Source organism: Balaenoptera borealis, assembly GCF_965194805.1.
Source record: "Balaenoptera borealis genome assembly, chromosome: 3".
Lineage (NCBI taxonomy): Eukaryota > Metazoa > Chordata > Mammalia > Artiodactyla > Balaenopteridae > Balaenoptera > Balaenoptera borealis.
Window position 1 is genome coordinate 72,964,571 of NC_138866.1, and position 24,304 is coordinate 72,988,874.

General features: G+C 51.1%; 1 protein-coding gene and 2 long non-coding RNA genes across 3 annotated transcripts; 1 reads left to right on the plus strand and 2 right to left on the minus strand.

Moving 5' to 3' along the window:
* The first annotated feature begins 1 nt into the window (after window position 1).
* DHRS1 (dehydrogenase/reductase 1) lies at window positions 2-7,959 on the plus strand. The gene is made up of 9 exons (XM_082385889.1): window positions 2-285; window positions 757-930; window positions 2,503-2,646; window positions 2,790-2,869; window positions 5,770-5,902; window positions 6,216-6,362; window positions 6,902-6,971; window positions 7,306-7,386; window positions 7,570-7,959. The coding sequence occupies exons 2-9, from the start codon at window positions 781-783 to the stop codon at window positions 7,704-7,706; spliced, it is 942 nt and encodes a 313-aa protein (XP_082242015.1). The 5' UTR covers window positions 2-285; window positions 757-780; the 3' UTR covers window positions 7,707-7,959.
* A 1,687-nt stretch (window positions 7,960-9,646) lies between these two features.
* Window positions 9,647-14,262, minus strand: LOC309625833. The gene is made up of 2 exons (XR_014242772.1): window positions 12,897-14,262; window positions 9,647-12,163 (listed from the first exon to the last, which is right to left on the minus strand). It is a non-coding gene; the product is annotated as an uncharacterized lncRNA (long non-coding RNA).
* A 1,230-nt stretch (window positions 14,263-15,492) lies between these two features.
* LOC309625835 lies at window positions 15,493-20,327 on the minus strand. The gene is made up of 2 exons (XR_014242774.1): window positions 18,249-20,327; window positions 15,493-15,974 (listed from the first exon to the last, which is right to left on the minus strand). It is a non-coding gene; the product is annotated as an uncharacterized lncRNA (long non-coding RNA).
* Between the last annotated feature and the right edge of the window lie 3,977 nt (window positions 20,328-24,304).

Here is a 24,304-nt window from a genome sequence, read left to right on the forward strand (position 1 = left end):
CTACCGCTCCGGGGCGGGCTTGGCTGAGTCTCAGGATCGCCCTGCTCTCGCTTGCCAGTCCTGGCCCCCACCGGTAACTGCCACGGACCCGCGGGGTACTCTTTGACCCTCCCCTCCGCGTCGCCAGCGGAAACTGGGTCAGAACGCTGACTTCCACGCCAGCCTCGTACTCTGACCCCGTTGTTGTCACCTCGTCCCGTTCCCGCGGCCAGAATTAAAGTCCTCGATTTCGAGAACTTTGCGAGCGAGGCGGCGCGAGAACTCCAGCGGCAGCACAGGTGGCAGGTAAGGGGCGCGAGCTCCCTCCACTTCGGGCTCGGGGTCCCTTGACCTCGCGCCCACCCCCGACCCGGAAGTCTCGCCTCCGGACCAGCGGCCAGAGCTCCAGAGAGCTCAGGACTCCCCGTGGACGCGCTGAGAGGGACCGTCCCGCTACAGTCCCCCACCCAGTCAGCCCCACTCAGAAAGTCTCAGTAGGTGGCCCTCCTGGACAGCCCCACTTCTTCACTCCTTGGCCTCCCAAAAGTTACAAGCAGCCATGTCCTGGGCCTGCACTAGTTATTCCCCTTCTTCACTCCTTGGCCTCCCGAAAGGGACAACCAGCCTTGTCCTGGGCCCTGCACTGGTTATCCCCTTCTGAAATTTCTCTCCCATCAAAGGATCTCAACCTTGGCTCCCCTTCCTATCACTGTCAAGGTCCCCTCTCTGCATATACAGTCTGCAGGCTTCCCTCAGAGCAAGTCCTTGCTTCCACAGATTTAATCCTTTCGCTTGTGAGTCATGCCAGCTCCCATGAAGGGCCAAGTGTGCGTGGTTACTGGTGCTTCCAGGGGTATTGGCCGGGGCATCGCTTTGCAGCTCTGCCAAGCAGGTGCCACAGTTTACATCACTGGCCGCCATCTGGACACGCTGCAGGCCACTGCTCAGGAGGTGAGTGCTTCTTCTGGGATCCCAGGGGCAGAAACCACCTCAGGGAGCCCTTCCCATTAACCAGTCCTCTTAACCTCTTACCTGAAACCAAAATATTCCTCAGTAAACATGAACATTTTTACTCAAAGTGGGATAAGTAAACCCCATAAGTAACTTCAGATCAGGTCATATTTTGCCACTGAGTGAATTTTATGAAAAAACTTCCTGTTTGAGAGCTTCAGGGATTTTGGAGTTGCATCTTAAGAGTTGTGGACCTGTGCTTTTTCTTTGTTTTTGTTAAGACTTTATTGACTTGTACGTTTTCACTTGACTTTTCTACTGAATTTCAGTTAAATAAATACTGGGGTGTGTTTGATATGCTAGGCATTGGGTGAAGCACTGGGGTTACCTAGATTAGTAAGACATAATTTCTGCTTTTAAAAGAGAGTCCAGCAGGAAGTCTAAGGCAAAAACGGATCATTTCAATGTAATGTGAATACAGTAAGTGATAAAAGTAATTAATATAAATATGGTAAGTGATAAGTGTGCCCAGAATGCACTGGGAATATGGGTGAGCAGTTAGGCAGGGAGGTCAGAGGGTGGGACCCAGAGCATGGATCTGGAAAATATGATGATTGTTCTTGAATAAGGTATTCTTTATCTGAAGTTAGAGGATGGGGGCACATTTGTAGAGGGTGAGGCAGAACAGGAAGTAGAGATAGTTCATGTCTGAGAGCTTTGATTTCTCATTTACTAGGCAGAAGTGTTGGTGGAGTGAGGGTAAGAGGGCTGTGATTTTAAGTCGGGATTCCACATGAGTGGTGAAGAGTGGGAGCTAAGGGCACGTGAAATGGAAATGACCAAGAATGAGGAAAAAGATAGATACTCACTTCTCAAGAGCAGCCTCCAAGGGCTTCCCTGGTGGTGCAGTGGTTAAGAATCCGCCTGCCAATGCAGGGGACATGGGTTCGAGCCCTGGTCCGGGAAATTCCCACATGCGACAGAGCAACTAAGCCCGTGTGCCACAACTACTGAGCCTGTGCTCTAGAGCCCGCGAGCCACAACTACTGAGCCCGCGAGCCACAACTACTGAAGCCCGTACACCTAGAGCCCACGCTCCGCAACAGGAGAGGCCACCGCAATGAGAAGCCCGCGCACCGCAAGGAAGAGTAGCCCCCACTCGCCACAACTAGAGAAAGCCTGCGCGCAGCAACGAAGACCCAACACAGCCAAAAATAAAGTAAAATAAATAAATAAATTAAAAAAAAAAAAAAAGAGCAGCCTCCAAGCCTTGTTTGTCCCTCACCCTCCACATGCAGAGTACAGTGCCTTGCACATGGTAGGCCTCCGTAAATGTCTGTAGATTTTAAACCTGGGATCCCCATCCACCTTACTCTACAATGATGGGACCTAGCATTCCTGAAACTCCTCAAACAGGCACCAGAGGGCAGTATTGCCCACCATGTTCCTTCAGCTGCTGGCTGTGAGTCCTATGATTGCCTTTTCAGCTCCCACGCTGGGAGTTGAGGGGAGCTGTGTTATGTCTCATACTATGTTCGACGGGAAGCTCATATCCTCTCTAACCCCCTCCAGGCACAATCCCGAGGGGGCCGGTGTGTGCCGGTGGTGTGTGATTCAAGCCAGGAGAGTGAAGTGCGAAGCCTGTTTGAGCAGGTGGATCGAGAACAGCAGGGGCGTCTGGATGTGCTGGTCAACAACGCCTATGCTGGGGTCCAGGTGCTCTTTGAACTTTGACCCCAGCTCCACACTCCTGACCTTTCCCTCTGACCTGAGTCCTCATCCCCACTCATTATCCCTTCCATTACCCAGCCCCTTCCTGCCTTCGAAGCGTCCTATTCACGACTCTCCCTGTCTTCCAGGCGATCCTGAACAACACTAAAAAGGCATTCTGGGAAAGCCCCGCCTCCATCTGGGATGATATCAACAACGTCGGACTCAGGTAGTAGGTGCCTCCCCTGCCACCCCGCTAAGGGCCTGGGCTCCCCTCACTCACTCATCCAAGCTGAGGGCCCAGACGTTTCCCCATGTGCCCTCTCCTTTTCCCTCTGATCTTGTCTCTTTCTGCTCCCTTCTGTCCCATTTGTCCACTAACTTCTAAAGAAGTTTAATCCAGGTGCATCTGTACCTAAGAATGTCAACTTTTGCCTTGTTTCTGTCAGTAATTTTCATCTGAATTTGCCCTTGCCCTCCCTCCTGCCTCATTTTCAGCCCATCCAAATGCATGACCCAGAAGGGAGCCTCTTTCCCTCAGTAAAGCATGCCACCTGTAGTCAGTATTTCCGAAGATGGCTAGAGGAAGAAATTGTTTTGTTTTAGATCAGAAGAAGGTCAGTAAGGAAGAATGAGTGCCAGCTATCTTAGCCTTTCCCTCCTCACTTCAGACCCACAGGCAAGGGTACTCCCAAGTCCAAGTTGGGAGGGCAGGGGTGTCATGGGGTTACACGTACATCTGGCAAAGGAGTGAGATGAAATACAGCATTCAGAGTTCACCCAGCATGACATACATCAGTTAGGTCTGTGTTTATTGTTGGAAAGAGGGTACCCTCTCAGAAACTACACTGCGTGGATGTGATGAGCCACCTGTGGGAGTCACCAAGAGATTATATGCAAATCTACTTCTAAAGCATCTAAGGACACTCACGGCTTCTAGTGGCAATCCCAGGGAAGCAGGATTAGAATCCACTTGTCATTTCCAAAGTGGAATAAAGGTTGTGAGGACAGAGGGGGATGGTCAGCCAAGAATCAAGAAAAGAAAACCCGGACTTCCCTGGCAGTCCAGTGGTTAAGACTCCACACTTCCACTGCAGGGGGCACGGGTTCAATCCCTGGTTGGGGAACTGAGATCCTGCATGCTGCATGGCGTGGCCAAAAAAAGAAAAGAAAACCCAAAGGGCTAGAAATTGGCAACACCCATATCCATAGCCCTCCAGAGAGAGGGGCCTTCCATACTCTCATCTCCTGCTGGTCAGGGTTTTGAGCCTGTGAAGCAAAGGCCTGGACCTCAGCCCTGGAGCCCTGATGAATTCTCCAAGGTGAAGGTCACTCTGTGAGCCTCCTAGAAGTGCACCAACACCTCCTTTCACCTCCCACACACACATTCACACTTACTGTGCCTTTCCTCTGCATTGCCTGAGGCTGGGCTTCCTTTTGATACCATACTCTACTTGTTTTCATTTGGAGGGTCCTGTTTCCCATGCAAAAGAAATTTCTTTCTGGTTACCAGGTATGTGTGTGTTATTTTTTTTAAAATATACTGTGAAGACCAGTATAATCTTATTCCCCTAGTCACCACCGCTTCCTCTTTTGCCTGAGATATAGCTACTGTTAATAGCCTAGTATATATTCTACCATTCATTTAAATATTCCACTGGGAAGAGATACCATAATTTATTTACCTAACCCCTTATCTGTTGCAACAGTGGAAAAAAATTAGGTCAAAAAATATGACTTCTTAAAGATTTTAATAAGCATTATCAAACTGTCCTCTAAAAAGACCCCACCAATTTATAATCTCACAACAGTGAAGGAGGATATCTGTTTCCCCGTGTCCTCAATAATACTAGACAATATCACACCACGAGGTCAGGCAAGTTTTGCCATTCTAATAGGCCAAAGATATCTGAAGGTGTTTTTTAATTTACACTTCTCTATTATTTGTGAAGTTGAGCTTTTTTTTTCATTTTTTATTGGTTCTTGATTCTTTTGTGAGTTGTGTTACTAAGTTATTCTTTTCACATCAATTTATAAGAGATCTTTGTACAATGGATTCCTTTGATGTGTATTTTACAAATATCTTTCTCAACTTATTACTCATTGTTTGCATGTATGCTTTCTTCAGCTATCTATATATACTTAATTGTGTACACACGTATGTATTTGTACATCTCTATATGTATATATGTCTTACTGTTAAGAAAGCATGTTTCTATCTAGGTGTGATACTGAAACAAGTTTTCCCTACCTCAAGTTTATGAACACACTGTCATGCTTTCTTTTAGTGCTTTTGTGCACTCATTTTTTTATATTCAAATATTTTGGGAATGCATTTTAAAACAAATGAGGTAGAGAACCAATCCCACCCACTAAATAACTGACCAGTTGTTCCAAATCCATTTATTGTGTGGTCCATCTCGCCCCGTTGGTTTGAAATGTTCTGTTTGTAATTCGCTGAATTCTCCTTTACACTTGGATTAATTATTGAGTATTTTGTTTCATTGACTTACTTATGTATTGTTATGCCAGTCCTGCATTTTTTTAACTATTATGTCACTGTGCATTTTAACGCAGGTTGGCGGGGTGAGGGGAGCATATCTCCCTCACCCACATGATATTACTCTTCCTTTTTCAGAATTTTCCTGGCTATTCTTACACATTTATTCTCACTGAGCTTTAGATTGTTTTGTTGATTTCTCCAGAAGTCTTATTGAGATATAACTCAAATTGACTGGATCTGTGGATTAGTTTAAGTAGAACTGATGTTTTACATGTTGATTCTTCTAAACAAATTATGTCTGTACTTGTTCTTTTGTATTAAGCAGAACTTTATAGTTTTTCTTTGTAGATCCTATACATTTATTATGTTTTATCCCCTGAGCTATTTTAGCTTTGTTATTGCTGTCATGACAGAGTGCTTTTCTTCCATTACAGTCTTCTAAAGATTGCCGTTTCTTAACCTTCGGTGGTTAATTTTACCCGTGTCCCTCTCAGAATGTGGCCTCAAGCCCTTGATTCACCAGGTTTGCAGCCTTCTCCTGGATCAGAAGCCATTAAGGGGCAGAAGAAACTTCCCGAGACAGCCCTGAACGTGGTTCATTCCTTCTTCTTTGCCCCACCTTCTAGAGGCCACTACTTGTGCTCTGTGTATGGGGCACGGCTGATGGTACCAGCTGGCCGGGGGCTCATCGTGGTCATCTCCTCCGCTGGTGGGCTGCAGTATTTCTTCAACGTCCCCTATGGCGTGGGCAAAGCTGCGGTGAGGACCCACTGGCACAGGGGTTGGGGACAGTCGTGGTACCCATAGCTCAGGAGAGGCAGTCCCTGGTAGTCAGAGTGGTGAGGCTGACTGGCCCTCACCTCTTCCTCTGCCCCTGCATGGATGGTTCCTTTGCCGGGGCTCCTCTCAGCTGGCCAGGCTAGGCAGTGCACTGGGGAAGGTGGACAGCTGAGACAGGGCTCCTGGGAAGGCCAGGGGGTTGGGGCATCCTCGGTGGAAGCGGGGAAGGCAGGGGAGGGAGGTGACGTGACCAGGTGCCCTGGCTCCCACCTGGCCTTCTGTCCCTCTGCAGTGCGACAGGCTGGCTGCTGACTGTGCCCGGGAGCTGCGGCGCCACGGGGTCAGCTACGTGTCGCTTTGGCCAGGGTTGGTGCAGACAGAACTGCTGAAGGAGCACATGATGAAGGAGGAGAACACTGCTGATCCCCTGGTTGAGCAGGTTGGCAAGGGGAGGGCGAGGGTGGCAGAAAATGGGGGGATCAGCCGCTCCATCCCCAACGGCAAGACAGTAACAACAGAGTAAATACCCAGGTGCTTGTCGCGGCAGGCGCAGGGCTGAGCACTGACACACGTTAGGTCCTTTTCTCCTATAAGGGAGACGGTGTCTCCATTTCACAGATGGGGAAACTGAAACTCAGGGAGGCTAAGAAACTTGCTCAAGGTCACATGTGCCATAAGTGGAAAGATTATCCAGCTCCAAAGCCCATGCCCTTGACCTCTGCTCTGAACTAATCTAGAAGGCCCAGACATAATTGGCAACCCCACATCCTTCCACTTAGGAAAGGCAGTGGGTCCTGGTACTGGGGTACAGGGCTCACTGGATGTGGGGAGGAATGATTCCTGTACCTTCTGAGATGCTGAGTCCTGCAGGTGCAGTGATGAGGGCCTCTGTCTCCTGGACAGAAGCTGAAAGCAGGGAAGGGACTTGGGCAGTGCTCTTGGAAATTAACCCTTCACTTCTCTGCCCCTGTGTTTCAGTTCAGATTTCGTTTCTCATCTGCGGAGACCACAGAAATGAGTGGAAAATGTGTGGTGGCCTTGGCAACAGGTGAAGAGGTTGGGGGCAGCTGGTAACAGGAAAGGGCATGGAGGATCTGCAGGGTGGTGGCAGCCAGTTCAGGGTCCCGAGCCAGGAATACGCCCTTCTTTGCTCTGGCTTCTGGAGACCCAAAGGGTCCGATGCCCAGTTTGAGATATGGGAACCTCAGGAACTGGATCCTGGGAGATGTGGCCAAGAGCCAGAGGCCCGGGAACCTTCCTAGAAACAGAGAGAAACAAGTCTGGGTCCCTAAGCCTGTCTCGGTAGTGCCCTGTGCCATTGGGCCCAAGCCTTGTCACCCTGGGCCGCACCCGGGCCGTCTCAGCTGTCTGTGTGCCCACAGACCCCAATATCCTGAGCCTAAGCGGGAAGGTGCTGCCATCCTGTGACCTGGCGCGGCGCTACGGCCTGCAGGACGTTGATGGTAAGAGCTCTGGCCCAGCAGCCAGCCTGGACCTCTCTTCCTTCTGTTCCCGGCTCACCCCTTCTCCCTCTCTCTCTCCCTGTTCCTTCCTCCCTCACCTTCCATTCAGTCTCCTCAGCCGGGGTGGGGGTGTCTGAGGAGTGGGAAGCAAGGGTCTAATCCTTCTTTTCCTGTGGTCCGCAGGCCGCCCCGTCCAGGACTATTTGTCTTTGAGCTCCGCTCTCTCCCATGTCTCCAGCCTGAGCTGGCTGGCCTCCTACTTGCCTGGCTTCCTCCGAGTGCCCAAGTGGGTTATGACCCTCTATGCTAGCAAGTTCTAACCCTCCTGGCCTGACACAGTTCTGCTTCTCTTTGGGCTGAGTGGTTGGCCTATCTCAGTGGAACAAGGCCTCCTTTCCCGCCTACCTACTGCATACCCTTGATCTGAAGAGAAGGCCTCTGCCATGTGCCCTGGTTGAGCCCTAGGGGCCTTTGTAGGTCCTTCTTCAGGTCTTCCTTGCCCCTGCGTTTTACTTTTTGCCTTAATATTGAAAAATGTTCTGGGGGCTAATAAAGGTCTCATTTCTCCTTCAACTTATTTTCAAGTGCTGATTCTATGCTCAGGAAGATATTAAGTACTTGAGAGAAAGACCTAATGGTATGCAAAATGTGTAGGTTCTCAAGGATCTCTATCCCCAGGACAGGCCCCTTTCCTCCACATCTGTTCCTCCTCTTCCCTGTAGAGCTGCCCATCTCAGGAGCACCTGCCCTTTGGCTCCCAGGCCGCAGCTGGGGAGCAGGGTCCCTCCACAGCCAGAAGCAGGCACGTCCCAGTCCCTCACTGCTTTCCCACCCCCTCATTCCGCCATCTCTTCAGGGATGCCTGCTGCCTTCTAGCTGGGCCTGATCCCTGGGTGAGGCCCAATCCAGGAAGGGCAAACTCCTTGGTGTTTACAGTTTCCTGGAATTTGGGAGGAAAGTACTATCCAGATCCAAGTGAGAGGCAGAAGAGTAGTTGATGGCACCGACACACTCACATTCTCCCTCTTGGGATGGCACCACCTGAACTGCTTTCTGAAGAACTGACTGCAAGAACCCTTTAGGGCTGCCTTTCCTGCTTGGGGGGGGGATCTGTCCCAGCCCGAGGCAAGGCAACAGGGTGTGTATTCCAAAGAGGAGCTGAGGGCCACTCTGAGGGCACCTTCCCACCAGCAGCCTCGATGGCCATCAAGGTAATTGGATGGCTGCTGTAAATCAGAGTGGCATAGATAATTTCTAATCTTCAAAAAAGGCAGGGTGAGAGCTGAGGCTTCCCAACGCTCCCCATAGAGTCTGCAGAAGCTGTGACCTTCCTGTGGCTTTTTGGGGACCGCCCCCGGTTACTATTCCAGTGGGTGCTGGGGTGGCTCACTGGCTGGTAAGAGCTGATTATGTGCATCTCTTCCAACCCTGCAATCAGTGACTTGACAATGGTAGCTTGAATTCAGCTATGGTGCGAGTATATATGGCACAGGAGTCCACAACTGCTGCCAATCAGGGCATTTTTTAAGAGAGAGCCAGCTTCTCAGCGTGTGACTGGAACTGCATACTTAAATTCCACCATTTGCCCATTTGCGCAGCTTCTCAGCATGTGACTGGAACTGCATACTTAAATTCCACCATTTGCCCAGGCACCCCATTTAGATCGCAGTGATCAGATTTCCTCACCACCCACTCACTGCCTTCCACTCACCACCCTAAATTCCCCTAAGCGTAAGCCTAAGATTGGTGAGGGGCAGCAGCAGTTGCCTATATGCTTTAAGAAGAAGGACAAGCACCTCAGGATCTTCTCCAGCCTTCCACAACCATCTTTAAAAACCATCATTGGAACAAATCCTTTTGTGAGGGCCTTGTTCCCTAAACGCCACAAGGTATCATGGGAAGAACATGGGCTTCAAAGTCATACAAATCTGTGCACAAATCCTAACCTCACCACTTTGGAAAGTAAGTGAAATAACATATATGCACCAAGCAATATGTAGCCACTAAAGTTGTCAGTTCTTTCTCTTGACAAACATTTAAGAGTGTGCTCTGCACCAGGCACCCTTCTTGGCTTTGGGAGAGCAGAGAACAAGACAGACCAGGCTCCAGCCCACAGAGGACTTTCATTCAGCCCTGGAAGACCTTAGAAGTCAGCTAGACCTTCGACTTACCTTAGGAAGTGAGTGAACGGGGTCCCCAAGAGTCTACACCAACGCAGAGTTCAGCCTCAGCCCTGGTTATCTCAGGAAGCCGGAGGGAGCAGTGTTCTTTAAAAGACACCACACTGCCTCCCTCCAGCAAGACTTAGTTAATCTTAGAAGCATAAGCAATGGAGTAGAGCTCTGAGAGAGTGAAACATGGACACAGAGTGCTGATGGGAGGTAGAAGAGATTCAAGATCTGAGAAACCCAACAGCAGAGTCTTAGGACATTTGGGGGATCAGTATTCATTCAGAAAACATTTACTCGACACCTGCATTCTGCCCAGCACCATACTAGGCACCAGGGAAGACTAGTTCAGTTTGGTGAGATGGGTGCTATAGTAAGTTTACACAGCACCCTGACAGTACAGGAGGGAGCAACTGGCTCCGTTAGGAGAGTGAAGGAAGTGATGCTGACCAGAGACTTAAAGAACGGGAAGAGAGAAGGTGGGAGGGGGCGTCGTTTTTTCTAACTAAAAAAAAAAGGCAGGTACTGAGACACAAAATGGTGCAGGACAGCTAGAAGTTGGTATGACTAAGTGTAGATGTGGTATGGGATAAGTTTCCAGGGAGAAAGGAGATGAGTAAAGATCAGTGATTAAGATTTAAACTGTGGGCAGTAGGTTTCCACCCGAGGGAGTCATCTTAGACGCTGAGTGACTATTAAGGAAGTGCTCGCAGGGGAGCTGGGTGGAGGCGGAGAAGCCAAGCAAGAGCTCCAGTTCAGCCGTGGAGGGTGGCTTCCCTCAGAGCCCAGGGGGGGGCACTGGAGTGTCAGGCCTCAGGGTAGCCCTGCCTGGGACGAGGGAGCCAGACTGTCATTGCCCACCGCCACCACCGAGCAGTCACCAGTCACACTTTGGCCCAGGTCGGGGCCAGGCAGGGCAAAGCAGCTCCAGGAGGTCAAGGGCAGCCTTCCAAGAAGAGCTGCAGGTGTCGACCTTGAAAACACATTGAAGGGGGTGTCATGCACAAAAATGGAAAAGGGCATCCGAGGGGATCTGGGCAGAGCGCTTAACACTGTAAGCTACAGGAGGGTCTAAGCAAGAGAGGAGTGTGCACCGATTTGTATTTGAGGGAGCTCACTGGGGCTGAGGTGTGGGGAGGATGGGCCAGAGGGAGGACAGGCAGGCATCAGAAGAGCTGCCCGGAGGCTGGCCAATATCCCGGATGTGATGGCAGCGGACGTGGGGGCTGAGGAGAGGTTGTAGGAGGCAGAGTGAACAGACAGGACCTGTAGGAAGGGAGGTGGGGCTGGTGCAGGACTGCCGTGCTGTTACCGCTGGCATGGGGGCCATGAAAGCAGCAGCAGGCACAGAGAAAGAAAGAACGTGCCGGAGTTGTGAGGGAAATCAGCCGTGGTGAGACACAGGGGCTGGCTGAGATGCAGCCCCTACCCCTAGAGCAAATCTAGGGACTTGGCCGGTCCCCAGAAGATGCTTAATCCCCTAAGGGAGCCCAGGGAAGGATGGAGAAGAGATTTTTTTTTTTTTTTTTAATTTATTTATGGCTGTGTTGGGTCTTCGTTTCTGTGCGAGGGCTTTCTCTAGTTGCGGCAAGTGGGGACCACTCTTCATCGCGGTGCGCGGGCCTCTCACTATCTCGGCTTCTCTTGTTGCGGAGCACAGGCTCCAGACGCGCAGGCTCAGTAGTTGTGGCTCACGGGCCCAGTTGCTCAGCGGCATGTGGGATCTTCCCAGACCAGGGCTCGAACCCGTGTCCCCTGCATTGGCAGGCAGATTCTCAACCACTGCGCCACCAGGGAAGCCCCCGAGAAGAGATTTTTGATTAGCATTTTTAAATTTACATTTCTAAAAGGTGACATTCACATGGGTCATAATCCAAAAGGTATATAAAGGTGTACGGTGAGAAGTCCCCCCTCCTATCCCTGCTCACTAGTGCCCAGTCCCAACCCAGAGGCACCCAGCACTACCATATTCTTCGATAGCCATAGAGAGAGCCCACGCCTGTACAAGCAAATAGCTAAGCTTATTTCAGAGAAGAGATTTGACTGCGTGCAAATCTGGGCCTCTCTTTCTCCAGCTAAGGGGTTGTATTTTCCAGTCTCTGAGGCCTATTCTGGCCCTTGTGTTCTACACTTCTAAGCAAGGAGCAACCCTGGCCCAGAGGCCCCACCCCTTCTCACGTTGTTATGCAGGTGCTCCCCTTACCCAAAACTTCCCTATCCCACTAGCAGGGAGGGTAAGAGAAAGAGCAACTGAGGGCCTAAAGAATGGAGAAAAATGGCTGCAGAGAAGCCGTGGCGGTGCCGAGGAGCCCAGCCTCATCAGCCTGACCAGCCCTGGCCTCCTCAGAAGTGGACCCACACTGCACCTGTGAGATGCACGTCACACCTGAAGTGGATTCCTCTTTCTAGGGCAACTGCCCAAGGGTTAGGCGTGCCAAAGTGAGGCCAGCCATGGAGCTTCTGTTCCCAAGGAGTCCCCAGGGATGTAGCTCTGACCAATTGACTGACACAAAACAAGGTGATGGAAGCAGGCCTGAACCATGGCATCTCAGATGCCAGCTTCCGGGACGAGTCACGGAGGAGGACTTCCCATCGGCTCCTGAAGGTCCCTGTGGGTGATGTGAGTGACAATGGCGTGAGGATTCAGGCATGGGGAATGAAGAGCACACACAAGGCCCCAGAGGAGCCCAGCCCAATAGACAAATCAAAGTGAGATGGTCGGGCCCAGACCCACCCTTTTTCCCTCCTCATCCTGGCTCCTACCCACCCATGGCCCCCACTGTCTTGCATGTTGCATGCGGTCCCTTCAGCTCCTGGTCTCCCTGTCACTGGGGAGGGGCCCCCGCCATGACCTCAGAAGTTGCTTCGCCGCAGCCTGTCCCCCATCCCATCTGGTCCCTGGTCCTCACCCCCTAGGTCGGTCCACACCTCCACAAAACCCCTCCTCCCCGGACCTTCGGCCTGTGTCCTCTCCGGCCTCCCATCCTGCCGCTGCTCCTCCTAGCCCCTCAGGGCCCCCTCACCCGCCCTTCCCCCTGGGCCCTCCACACAATCTTCTCCCTCGCCTTCCATCTCCCAGTCAGCTGGCTTTTGTTGCAGCCTCCTCCTTGCCCAGCCCTGGGCAGGGAGGGGCAGATGGGCACAGGCAAGCTTTATAAGACAAAGGTCTGGTTCTCAAAGTGCTTTCAGTTATCACCGTGAAACAATTAGACAGCCATGATGAGACCCAGGGTGGGGACTCAAAGGAGCAGGAGGGGTGGGCAGCCAGACTGCTCCCTGGGCCACAGACAACTCTTGTTCCTTTCAGGTTTCACCTTCCTGGGGGTATTAGAGCATCCTTACCCCTGCCTTTCTCTGCAAAACCTCGCCTCTGCCTCAGTTCCTGCCTCCAGCAACCAAAGGCATCCTTGCCCATCTCGATCTGTCCTGATTCCCTCTGGGACAGTCACCTTGGCCAGCTCCCCTACACACACACCTTTCTTGGGTGCCCCCGCCCAGGGATCATCCACAGAGCTTTATCACCGCCTGTTTAACCAGGCTGGCCTGGCTCATGTTGAGCTGCAGGGGCAGGTCTGAGCAGGGACTAAGGATGGGCACAGGCGGGACCTTCTCTGGATGGATGGATGCCACTGCCCTCTGCACAGAGGCATCTGCAGAGCTCCGAAGTGGGCCAGCTCCCACCAGGGCCCAGTGCAGGCTCGCTGGGAACAAGGTCAAGGGGTCACAGGGCCTGCCTGGCAACTTGTGTGCCAGAAGAGGAGAGGACCTGGAATCCGGCTGTGCTTAACTTGATAATGGGGGAATCTGGGAAAGAAAAGGACCCTTCCTTAAGCCCTTGAAATGGAGGAGCCTGCGAGGAATGCTGGGAAAGAGGCAGAGGGATGAAGTGGGGTCAGCTTTGTGCCATTTCTGTTACAAGTATGAACATATATGCTCCCATCCTCGACAGGCAGGTCTTGGCTCCCCCTTCCTTGGAGAGGTGGTTCCAGAAGAAACAGTCAAAGCTGGAACTCCACGAACAGATACTGCTCCAGCAGCCCTGGAGGGGCTGGTGCAAGAGAAGGAAAGGCAACTGGGCTCCGGGCTTTTGCTGTCACTCTAACACAGCTGAGCCAGCCAGAGACTCGAGGCCCTGTAGGGGCCGAGAGAATTCGTGTTTAATGAGTGCAGCAATGACCTAAACACTCTGCCTAGGTCAGACTTCATCTTTTTCATCTGCCATATGAGGTACGTACTCTCTTACAGCTGAGGAGACTGAGGCTTAGGAAAGTTGAGGTACTTGTCCAGAGTTGCAGGTCTTTACGGTGAGAGAGTCTGGATTCAACTAAATACATGACTCCAGAGTGCGAGCTCCTTCCCCTGCACCGTGCCGCCTCTGCTGCTTGTTTTTTTGGTTTATTTTGTTGTTGTTGTTATTGTTATTTGGTTTTGGAGGAGCTTTTCTTTTTTGCGCAAAGGGTTGGGGATTGGGCGGAATGGTGAAAGCATTCCCAAGTTCACTCAGCCCAAGGACCCCTCTGGCCAAATACAGAGTTGCCCTTCTCTCATTGTGACATTTCCTTTCCTCTGCACGTTTGCTCGAGTTGTTCTGGTCCCTGGCTTGCCACCCGCTCCCTTCAACAGCCCCAGCCCCATTTCCACCTGCCAGAATTCTTCCCACAAGACTCATCTCGGGCTTCCCTGGTGACGCAGCAGTTAAGAATCCGCCTGCCAAGGGCTTCCCTGGTGGTGCAGTGGTTGAGAATCCGCCTGCCAATGCAGGGAACACGGGTTCGATCCTTGGTCCGGGAAGATCCCACATGCCGCGGAGCAACTAAGCCCGCGAGCCACAACTACTGAGCCCACGTGCCTAGAGCCCGTGCTCCGCAACAAGAGAAGCCACTGCAATGAGAAGCCTGTGCACCGCAACGAAGAGTAGCCCCCGCTCACCACAACTGGAGAAAGCCCGCACACAACAACGAAGACCCAACACAGCCAAAAATAAATAAATAATATAAATAAATTTATTAAAAAAAGAAAAAAAAAAGAATCCGCCTGCCAATGCAGGGGACACGGGTTCGTGCCCTGGTCCGAGAAGATCCCACATGCCACGGAGCACCTAAGCCCGTGAGCCACAACTACTGAGCCTGTGTTCTAGAACCCTCGAGCCACAACTACTGAAGACTTCGCGCCCTAGAGCCCATGTTCTGCAACAAGAGAAGCCACCGCAACGAGAAGCCCACGCACAGTAACGAAGACCCAATGCAGCCAAAAATAAATACATAAATAAATACATTTAAAAAGAAAAAAAAAACTCATTTCAACCTCCTAGAAACTTCTGGTTTCTTCTGCAATTTCTCTTGCCCCTTTTCGGGAACCTATGACATTCACTTGGCTCTTGACTGGTATTAGAGCCGTGGATGTCCTCATCGGGTCCCCTAGATAAGGTTGAAAACCCCCTACCCCACCACAACCCCAGGACAGGAGCTGGGTTTTGGCCCCTTCTCCTCCTCCCCCCACACAGCTTCACAGAACCTTTGAACCCTGCACTCAGAACAGAATAGTGCTTAGAGTGTCCAAGCCACCCAGGGTGCAGCTGAGCTCACAGGCCCAGTGGGACCCACTGGTGAGGACCCCACCCTCCCTCCCTGAGGCGGGTGGGCTGAGCCAGCTAACGGCAGTGTCTGTGCCCCAGGTCTCACACTCCCAGAACTGCAGCCCCACGTATTCCTCAGTCCTTGGGCTCAGCCCCACAGGCTACACCTTGATCTCGGGTAGCTTCGGCCTGAAGCGGCTTGGAGCAGGATTTGGGTTCCCCGGCCAGAGACTAGAATCAGGCCGCGGCAGTGAGAACACTGAATCCTAGCCACGAGACCAGCAGGGCTGGTGGCCAGTGACAAGGCCCCCGGCCTGCTGGCTTTGTAGAAGTGAATTCCCACAAAGATATGGAAAGTAGTGAAACAAGTAAAGTGTTTATTAGGAGGAAAAAAGGGTGCATGTGAATAAGACTCACATGGGTAGACTCAGAGAGAGAGTCGCACCCTCGTGGTAGTTTGAATCACTTCTAAGGGGCATTTCTTCCGGGTTTCCTTTGGCCAATCATCTTGCTTTGTCTGGCTCTGAGTCCATATTTGGTTTATCTCAGGGTCCTTCCCTGTGTGCACTGCGCATCTCAGCCAAGATGGATTCTAGCGAAGAGGCCTATGGGTAGACTGACATCACCTACTGTGGGGTGATGCCCCCTCCCTTTTTGGCCCCCAAGGAGCCTTTCTGCACATGTGTCGTTGGAAAGGTCTCCTTGACCTCGAGAATGAGAAATATGTGGTCTCTTCATCTCCCATCTGGGCAAGGCTCAGTTCTTCTCTACCCCTGCCATTACTGTTAAAGTGTCTGCCAGAGGCAAAGTCCAGCTCTTTACCCCGTTCCTGTTGTTGTTTTTATCTGGAAGTGAAACAGGAGGGAAGGGGACAGGGCACAACCTTTAAAAGAATGACATAGCCATAGGACGTGACAAAAACTGGTTAGAACCAACTAGGTCCAAGATGGCAGAAGATTTGACTTCCAGTAGACCTTGAGCCTCATTATATGCTCATTGTACTACATTAGCATATGCTAAATGACACACCCACCAGCGCCTGTGACAGTTCCAAGGCTGACCATCAAAGATCAAAAAGTGGGCGGTGGCCCAATTCCTGGGAATCTCTGCGCCTTCCCCAAAATAATTGGAATAATCCTCCTGCTCATTAGCCTATGAAACTACCCAGCCCATAAAAACTAACCACCCCATATTTCGGGACCTCTCGCCTTCTGAGATGGCCCACACTCTGTCTGTGGAGTGTGCTTCTCTCTAAATAAATCCACTTCTTACCTATCACTTTGTCTCTCACTGACTTCTTTCTGCAAGGAGACATCAAGAACCTGAGCTTCATTAGGTCCTGAAACCAGGCGTGTGATCTCAATTAAAAGACTGTGGGTTCAGGGGCTTCCCTGGTGGCACAGTGGTTAAGAATCCGCCTGCCAATGCAGGGGACATGAGTTCGTGCCCTGGTCTGGGAAGATCCCACATGCCGTGGAGCACCTAAGCCCGTGAGCCACAACTACTGAGCCCATGTCCCACAGCTACTGAAGCCCGTGTGCCTAGAGCCCGTGCTCCGCAACAAAAGAAGCCGCTGCAGTGAGAAGCCCATGCACCTCAGCTAGAGAAAGCCTGTGTGCAGCAACAGACCCAGCGCAGCCAAAAATAAAATGAATAAATAAATTAAAAAAAAAAAAGACTGTGGGTTCAAGTCCCAATCTGGGTTTAGGCTGGGTTTGAGTCCCGGCACATGCATTCAAGTCCCAATCAGAGTTACACGGTTTCAGCAGTGTGAACAGGAGGCTGGTTGTAAATGTCTCACCTGGAGCCCATCTATCTCCTGCCTCAACCTTAGCTCCCTGCCCCCTGCTCAGGGGCCTGGGTTCGGGAAGAGGACTGCGTAGCACGGCTGCCAGCTGTGGGAGCACTAGGGACCTCTGTGGGAGCAGGCCTGGGGAAACTGGCCAACCCTGCAAGCTCCCTGAACCTCAACTCCAGGTCCTCCCTGCCCACACCCTTCAGAACTCAAGCCTGAGTCATGCTGGGTGCAAAGGGGACATGGAGACATAGTGTTGCTTCTGTCATCAGTTCCAGGCATTCTCCTTCTTTACGCTGAGTTCTGAGGCTCCACACCACTCCCCGTCCGCCTCCTCCCCACCTCGCCCCAAGCTCCCTGCCCTGGGTTCTAAGAGTCCCAGCTCGCCCTCCTAAGCCCCATCCAGCAGGGTGCAGCATGTGTTGCTCTGACCACCATGGCTTACCATTCATTCATTCACTCATTCATTCTTTCCCAGGACCCCCTACAACCACCACCAGCTCTATCTCAATACCCTCTTTAATTTTCCTCGGGGCACTTACGACTTGATGAAATCGTCTTTTGTGTGTATTTGCTTCTACAGGGTCAGTCTCCCCAGCTTGAGTGTAAGCTCTACAAGAGCAGGGACCTTGGCAGTCTTGGTCAGTGCCGTGGGGTGAGCTGTATTGGTGCTCAGTGATTACTGCTCAAGGATTGACTGGCTGAATTATGTGAATGTTTGTTGAGCAACCACCATGGGGCAGGCAGGTGAGGAGACATGCGATCAAACCAGCCTTCTCGGTAGGTCATGGCAGGAGCAGAAGCAGAGGTGCTGTACGCCCACAGGATGGGCTGAAAGAGGGCAACACAGGCCCTGCTTCTGGGGAAGCACAGAGGAGATGTGTGTCTGAGCCCCAAGCCAGGACTCCTCCCCCATACCTGCAGCCCCAGCTCCAAGCTCACTTCCCTGGGAAACCTCACCCACCCCCATAGGAGCTCACCCAGCACCACACACACCTCCCTAAGGGCAGAGCTGTAATTTTACATTTGCTTATAGGATTACTTGACTGCCTCTCTACACTGTTCCCAACACTCAGAGGGTTCTGTGCGACAGCCCCTCTCAGGACCATAAGCTCCATGTGTCCGTGTTTGGCCTCCGTGCCCAGCGTGGTGTCCAGCACAGGGGCACTCAGTCACTGTTGAATGAATGAATGGAACAGGGAAGGGGTAAGGGCAGGGTCCTCCCCAAAGCAAGCAGCTCCTCCTTCCTGGGACTGTCCTCTGTCCGCTGCTCTCATCTCCCAGCCAGAGCATCCCTTCCTTCCCTAGGCCCCCACAGTCTCACCTTGTTCCAAGGCTTCTGTTTCTCATGCAGGCCTAGAACCTCAGGACTGCTACTTCCTGGCACCACTCACAGTGTATACGCCCCAAGCCCAAGGCATACCATGGAGTTGTACAGAGGAGGCTGCCACCCAGGCCCTGCCACACAGCGAGCTTCTTGGCCACATTCCCAGTCCCACCAGTGCTCTGGGCAATACTGTCAACTTCACCAACCACCGTGCAGTGCAGAGACTCTAGTTCTGGCTCAAGAAGTTTTTCCAGATTTTCAGCCCCACTTCCTGGTTGCTTTCCCTACATCTCTTCCCTTAGAGATGCCAACCTGAGTCAACACCTGCCACACCCTGGGAGAGACAGGATGCTCTAGCGTGGGGACTTTCCCTCTGGGGCCCTTCTGTCTTTTGGGCCCAGACTTGGGGCCCTGCCGTTCCCTCTGACTGGCCAGTCTGTTCCTTCCTCTTCTCCAGTTATGGGTACCTGGTGGCACTGTTGTCTATCGTGGAATTTCCCCAACCCGGCACAAGGCACTGGGGAGCAGGAAGGAGAGAAAAAAAATCCAAGCACGAGGACCAAGTACAAAGGACCACAGGACCCTGGGGAGGTGGTGAATATAGAGGATCTTCTTGGGCTTTGAGTCATTCTGGTTCCCTGGGCCATCCCAGGTGTTAGATTCCTTCATAACTTTGGGGAACATTCTAGTCCTTGAATGTTCTCTACCCCATTCTCACAAAGTTGTTGACCAACACATGCTTGATTACCTTCCATGATGGTGAGCTCACCACCACTCATTTAGGCCCATTCCACCTTTGGACAGCTTTAATTATAAGAAAGTCTTCCCCCATAACAAGGCTATATCTGTTCACTGGTCTTTGTTCTTTGCACTCGAGATTAACAGAATCAATGTGGCTTCTGTTCCAACTAGCAGCCCTTCAAGAGTTTGAAGACCACTATCATCTGCCCCTTGAGTCCTCTCCCCCAGTTCTACATTCCTTTGTCCTCTCTCTGGTTGTGGACTCTCCTCACCATCTTGATTGCTCTCTCTGGACCTTGCCATTTGTCCCTGTCCCTCTTAAAATGCACCAGACACTCCCAACAGGGTCTGACCATCACAGATTTGGGGCCTCTGCACCCCATCATTCTGGGTCCTAAAGCTCTCTTCGTGCAGCTCAAAGTCAGGTCAGTGCTTCTGGCAAGGAGTCGACTCTTACCAGCCCTATGCCAACCAGAATCTCCCTGTCCGCACACATTGGTGTTATTCCATCGCCCACACATCATGCTCTTGTGCAGAGGATGATTTGAGGACCAAAGAACCCAATTGTACCTCTGTCACTATTCAGTGCCATCTGGTCAAATATGGGCCCTCAAATTATGTTTAGATCCAGATTCCATCATCCAGCATTCCTCCCAACTACATGTTAGCAACCTTCAATTATGAGAATGGCAATGTGTGCTCATCCAACATATCACTGAAAAGTGCCACCACTAGGGACTTCTCTCCAAGTTGACAAACACAAATTAACCACTATTATTTGGAGATGAATATCCTACCAGTTATATCTGCTATCCTATCATCCTACCCACAGTTAACCGTTTTATCCCTCAACATATCCTGAGATGGAGCTGATGGGTGTAAAAGCTCTATGATAATCACTGGGAAACCTGGTTTCCAGCCCTGGCTCTGCCGCCAACGTGTATGTGGTTTCATGTCACCAAGTATCTCTGGGCCACTGGGAAATGAACAGGAGCCAGATGACCTGTCAAGCCCTCTCCAGCTCTGATGTCCTGTTCTGTGGTGGTCAAGGTTAGAGAGAAGGTCAGGAAGCTGGGGGAGAGGAGGGTCCATGTTGCAAGAGGTAAGAAATGGGCACTTCCGCTCATGCATGGGGAAGCTTCAACCCCACCCTTCCTGCTGGGCGGCAAGTGCCAGGCTCTGCTCTTGCCCTTGCAACTCTTTTACTTCAACTTAAGCTGACCCTCAGCCTTCCCAGCATTTGATTTCCTCTCAAATGCCCGGGGTGCCCCCATCCAAACATCTAACCACTGCTCACTTGATACCCTGCGGAACTATGGCCCCAGGAAGATCCAGACCATCTGAGTGGAACTCTCTCCCCACCCGGGCCTCCAGCACACCCACCCCAGCTTTCCAGAAGTCTTGTGACACTTCCACACCCCCTCACTCTCCCACACACTCTGGGCCTTTGCCGGTTGCAGTAGAGCACGGTGGGCAAGCCAGGCGGAGGGAAAGTGAGTAAGAGTGTCTTCTGGAATCAGACAGCCAGGGTCAGTTGGTTTGTTTGTTCAATTTATTTATTTATTTATTTATTTAAATTTTATTTATTTATTTATTTTTGGCTGTGTTGGGTCTTCGTTTCTGTGCGAGGGCTTTCTTCAGTTGCGGCAAGCGGGGGCCACTCTTCATCGCGGCGCGCGGGCCTCTCACTATCGCGGCCTCTCTTGTTGCGGAGCACAGGCTCCAGACGCGCATGCTCAGTAGTTGTGGCTCACAGGCCTAGTTACTCCGCGGCATGTGGGATCCTCCCAGACCAGGGCTCGAACCCGTGTCCCCTGCATTGGCAGGCAGATTCTCAACCACTGCGCCACCAGGGAAGCCCTGTTTGTTCAATTTAGAGAAGTAGAAAACTTTATTGTGTGTATATAAAGGGTGATTTAGTTGTCCTCTGAAGGGCACCCTGCCTCCCAGTGTGAGACCAGGCTCTTACCACTTACAAGCTGTGTGACCTTGGGCAGAATTTCAGTTTCTTCTTATCATGGCTGTAAAGAATTTAGTCATTATTAATATTGGCCTCAAGGTCACAGAACCTCTCTTCATAGTCTGTTTTTTCCTTCACTCCCCCATTGAGGATTCTTCACCCCACATCCCCAGTCCTGCCCTCACCGTGCCTCTACCAGAGCTTGTTTGTGGGTCCCTCATCTCTGCCTCCTGGGATCCCCATTTTCTGCTGGGTAGAATTACTACCCGTGCCCACGCTGACATCTTCTGTTATCGACAACAGCAACTTTAGTCATCTGACTCTGGTTGATTAGTGTTCAATTAGCACAGGATCGAGGTCAGAGGGGACCAAAAAGGGAATAAAATTTTCGATAGATTAATCATAAACTTGGTAAGGGAACTCGGTTTTAGGGGGACTTGGTTTCCTCCCAGCTGTGTGACCTTGGGCAAGCGACTTAACCTCTGTGAACCCACTGTATGCATTGGTCCTCACTGTAAAATCATAATACCTACTTCACATAGGTAGTGAGAACATCAAATAGGATGTCTGAGGCTCAGTCGGTACTCAGTTATTACTTGTTCTTTTCTCTACATAGAAGGCTGTAAAATCCCTTCCTCAAATGTCATTCAGATTGTGGCCCTCAGACACCAGCATGGTTCCCACTTATCCCACACAGGAGGCCAAATATAACTCCTGACACCTCCTTTTGCCTTAAAGCAAGAGGCTTGTCTTGTTTCCATTGCTCGTATCTCCAAAGGCGCCTGGTTCAGCTTCTGCCTGCCTGACTGCCTGCCAGCTAAGTCTGTCACAACACATGCCTGAAATGCCCTTCCTGTCCTCTTTCCAAACCCAGGCCCCACCTTCTTGGAGGCAGATCTTGAGACTCCCTTCATCCCTTAAACCTGCTTGACTCAGACTTCCCAGTTTCAGGATTACTAATCACTAAAAAGTATTTCGTGCCTACTTCAGCCTTCCTCCGCCCTTAGTGACTATGATGTAAGACTGTATCTGGCAGATCTGCATCTGTAGGCACCTGTGTTCCCAGGTATCTGGCTGTACATGTGAGTGGTTATAGAGCAGGAAGCAAGAACAGGTGGTGACCAAAAAAACCCAACTAAACAAACAAAAAAAGCAGTTGGTGAGGTAGAGAGAGGTCTGGGCTAGATCAAACCCATGCCCACTTGACCACTTACTACATGGGTAGCACTTAGCAAGTTACTCAGCCTTTCTTTCTGAGCCTCTATTTCCTGGCATATTTGTCATGAAAATTAGAAAATTACTACTATAACTATCCACTGAGCCCTTACGCCGAGCAGGCACTGTCCTAAGCACTTTACATAAACTTTTACATTTTATCTTTACTTCAACCCTAGCAGGTAGGTAACATTATTTTTCCTATGTTACTGCTGAAGGAGTTGAGACACAGAAGAAAGTCAACACAGAGGTTAAGTGCCTTGCCCAGGTCACATATCTAATAAGTGGCAAAGCCAGGATTTGCACCCAGGCAGTCAGAACCCAGAGTCCACGTTCTTTTTTTTTAAATTTATTTATTTAATTTGTTTATTTTTGGACCTGTTGGGTCTTCGTTGCTGTGCGTGGGCTTTCTCTAGTTGCAGCGAGCGAGGGCTACTCTTCGTCGCGGTGCGCGGGCTTCTAATTGTGGTGGCTTCTCTTGTTGCGGAGCACAGGCTCTAGGCACATGGGCTTCAGTAGTTGCAGCATGCAGGCTCAGTAGTTGTGGCGCACGGGCTTAGTTGCTCCACGGCATGTGGGATCTTCCCAGACCAGGGCTCGAACCCATGTCCCCTGCATTGGCAGGCAGATTCTCAACCACTGCGCCACCAGGGAAGTCCCAGAGTCCACGTTCTTAACCACTCTGCACACTGCTTCCCACGTGTGATCCTGTGTGTGTGCAAAGCTCTTGACACAGTGACTGGCACAAAGACAGCCATCAAATGGTGTAACTCTTTCCTCACTGGGACAGTGAGGAAGTACAGGAGGCCAGGACAAGTGTCTCTTTTCCCCTGTAACTTGTTACAGGGCCTCAGAAAGGACAGAATATAGAGTGGGCACTTTACACACATTTCCAGGGCCTGAAAAAGGTGTGGAAGAAATGTAAAAAATTTAAAGCCATATTTTCTTACCCAGATGTGTGTTATAAACATACACATGCTACATGGACACACACTTCTCACAAATAGAGCACACTCACACATACACACTCAGTGACCACTTTGAACCCATGAAGGTTCCATCAGGAAACCTTCCTAGGCTGGTCCAGGCCTCACAATCTCTCCCATCCCTGAATGCCAACAGCCCTCACCGTTAGGCCCAGCCAAGCCAGCCCTCACTATGCGGTGTTGTATTCATTCAAATAACTACCCAATAACTACTGAGAACCAGGGCCAAGTATTGGAGAAGCAAGACCAAAAAATATTGTTCCTGGGCTTCCCTGATGGCGCAGTGGTTAAGAATCCGCCTGCCAATGCAGGAGACATGGGTTCGAGCCCTGGTCCGGGAAGATCCCACATGCCGTGGAGCAACTAAGCCCGTGCGCCACAACTACTGAGCCTGCGCTCTAGAGCCCGCGAGCCACAACTACTGAGCCCGCGCACCACAACTACTGAAGCCTGCGTGCCTAGAGCGCGTGCTCCGCAACAAAAGAAGCCACCGCAGTGAGAAGCCTGCGCACCACAACGAAGAGTAGCCCCCGCTCGCCACAACTAGAGAACGCCCGCGCGCAGCAAGGAAGACCCGACGCAGCCAATGCATACATACATACATATATACATAAATAAACAAAATTTAAAAAAAAATATTGTTCCTGTCCTCCAGGAACTCTGAATCTCCTAGGCAATGTTAGCATACAAACCAAGACTCACCGTAGGCACAGCAGGGTAAGTGCTATCACTGACAGACTGGGGCATTTTAGAGAGCTTCCTGGAGGTGACACGAGTTAAGTTTTAAAGATGAACAGGAGTTATTCTGGCAAAGGAAGAGGTGTGGAGGAAGGAGAGTAAGGAAGCGGGAACAGGTTAATGTGCTTGGGAAACTGCAAGTCATCCTACCAGCTGTGATGAAGAGTTTTTAACAGGGACAGGCAGGACATGAGGCCATAGGGGTAAGCAGGGTCCAAATGCCAAAAGGTCTGATGTGCTGACCTGAGAGATTCAAGGTCTTTCCTGAAAAGATGTCAGGAGCCATGGAAGGGTTTTGGGCAGAGAAACAACATGATCAAATCTGCATTTCAGAAAGATTGATTCAGCAGCACAGAGGTGAACTGATAAAAGAGGGGACAGGGTGGAGATGAGGGGACATTGAAAAGACTTCC

Coding starts and splice junctions, on each gene's coding strand:
- DHRS1 (XM_082385889.1), top strand. CDS start 781: ATGCCAGCTCCCATGAAGGGCCAAGTGTGCGTGGTTACTGGTGCTTCC. Junction 2,870..5,769: donor ATCAACAACGTCGGACTCAG/GTAGTAGGTGCC, acceptor CCCACCTTCTAG/AGGCCACTACTTGTGCTCTG. Junction 6,972..7,305: donor TGTGGTGGCCTTGGCAACAG/GTGAAGAGGTTG, acceptor GTGTGCCCACAG/ACCCCAATATCCTGAGCCTA.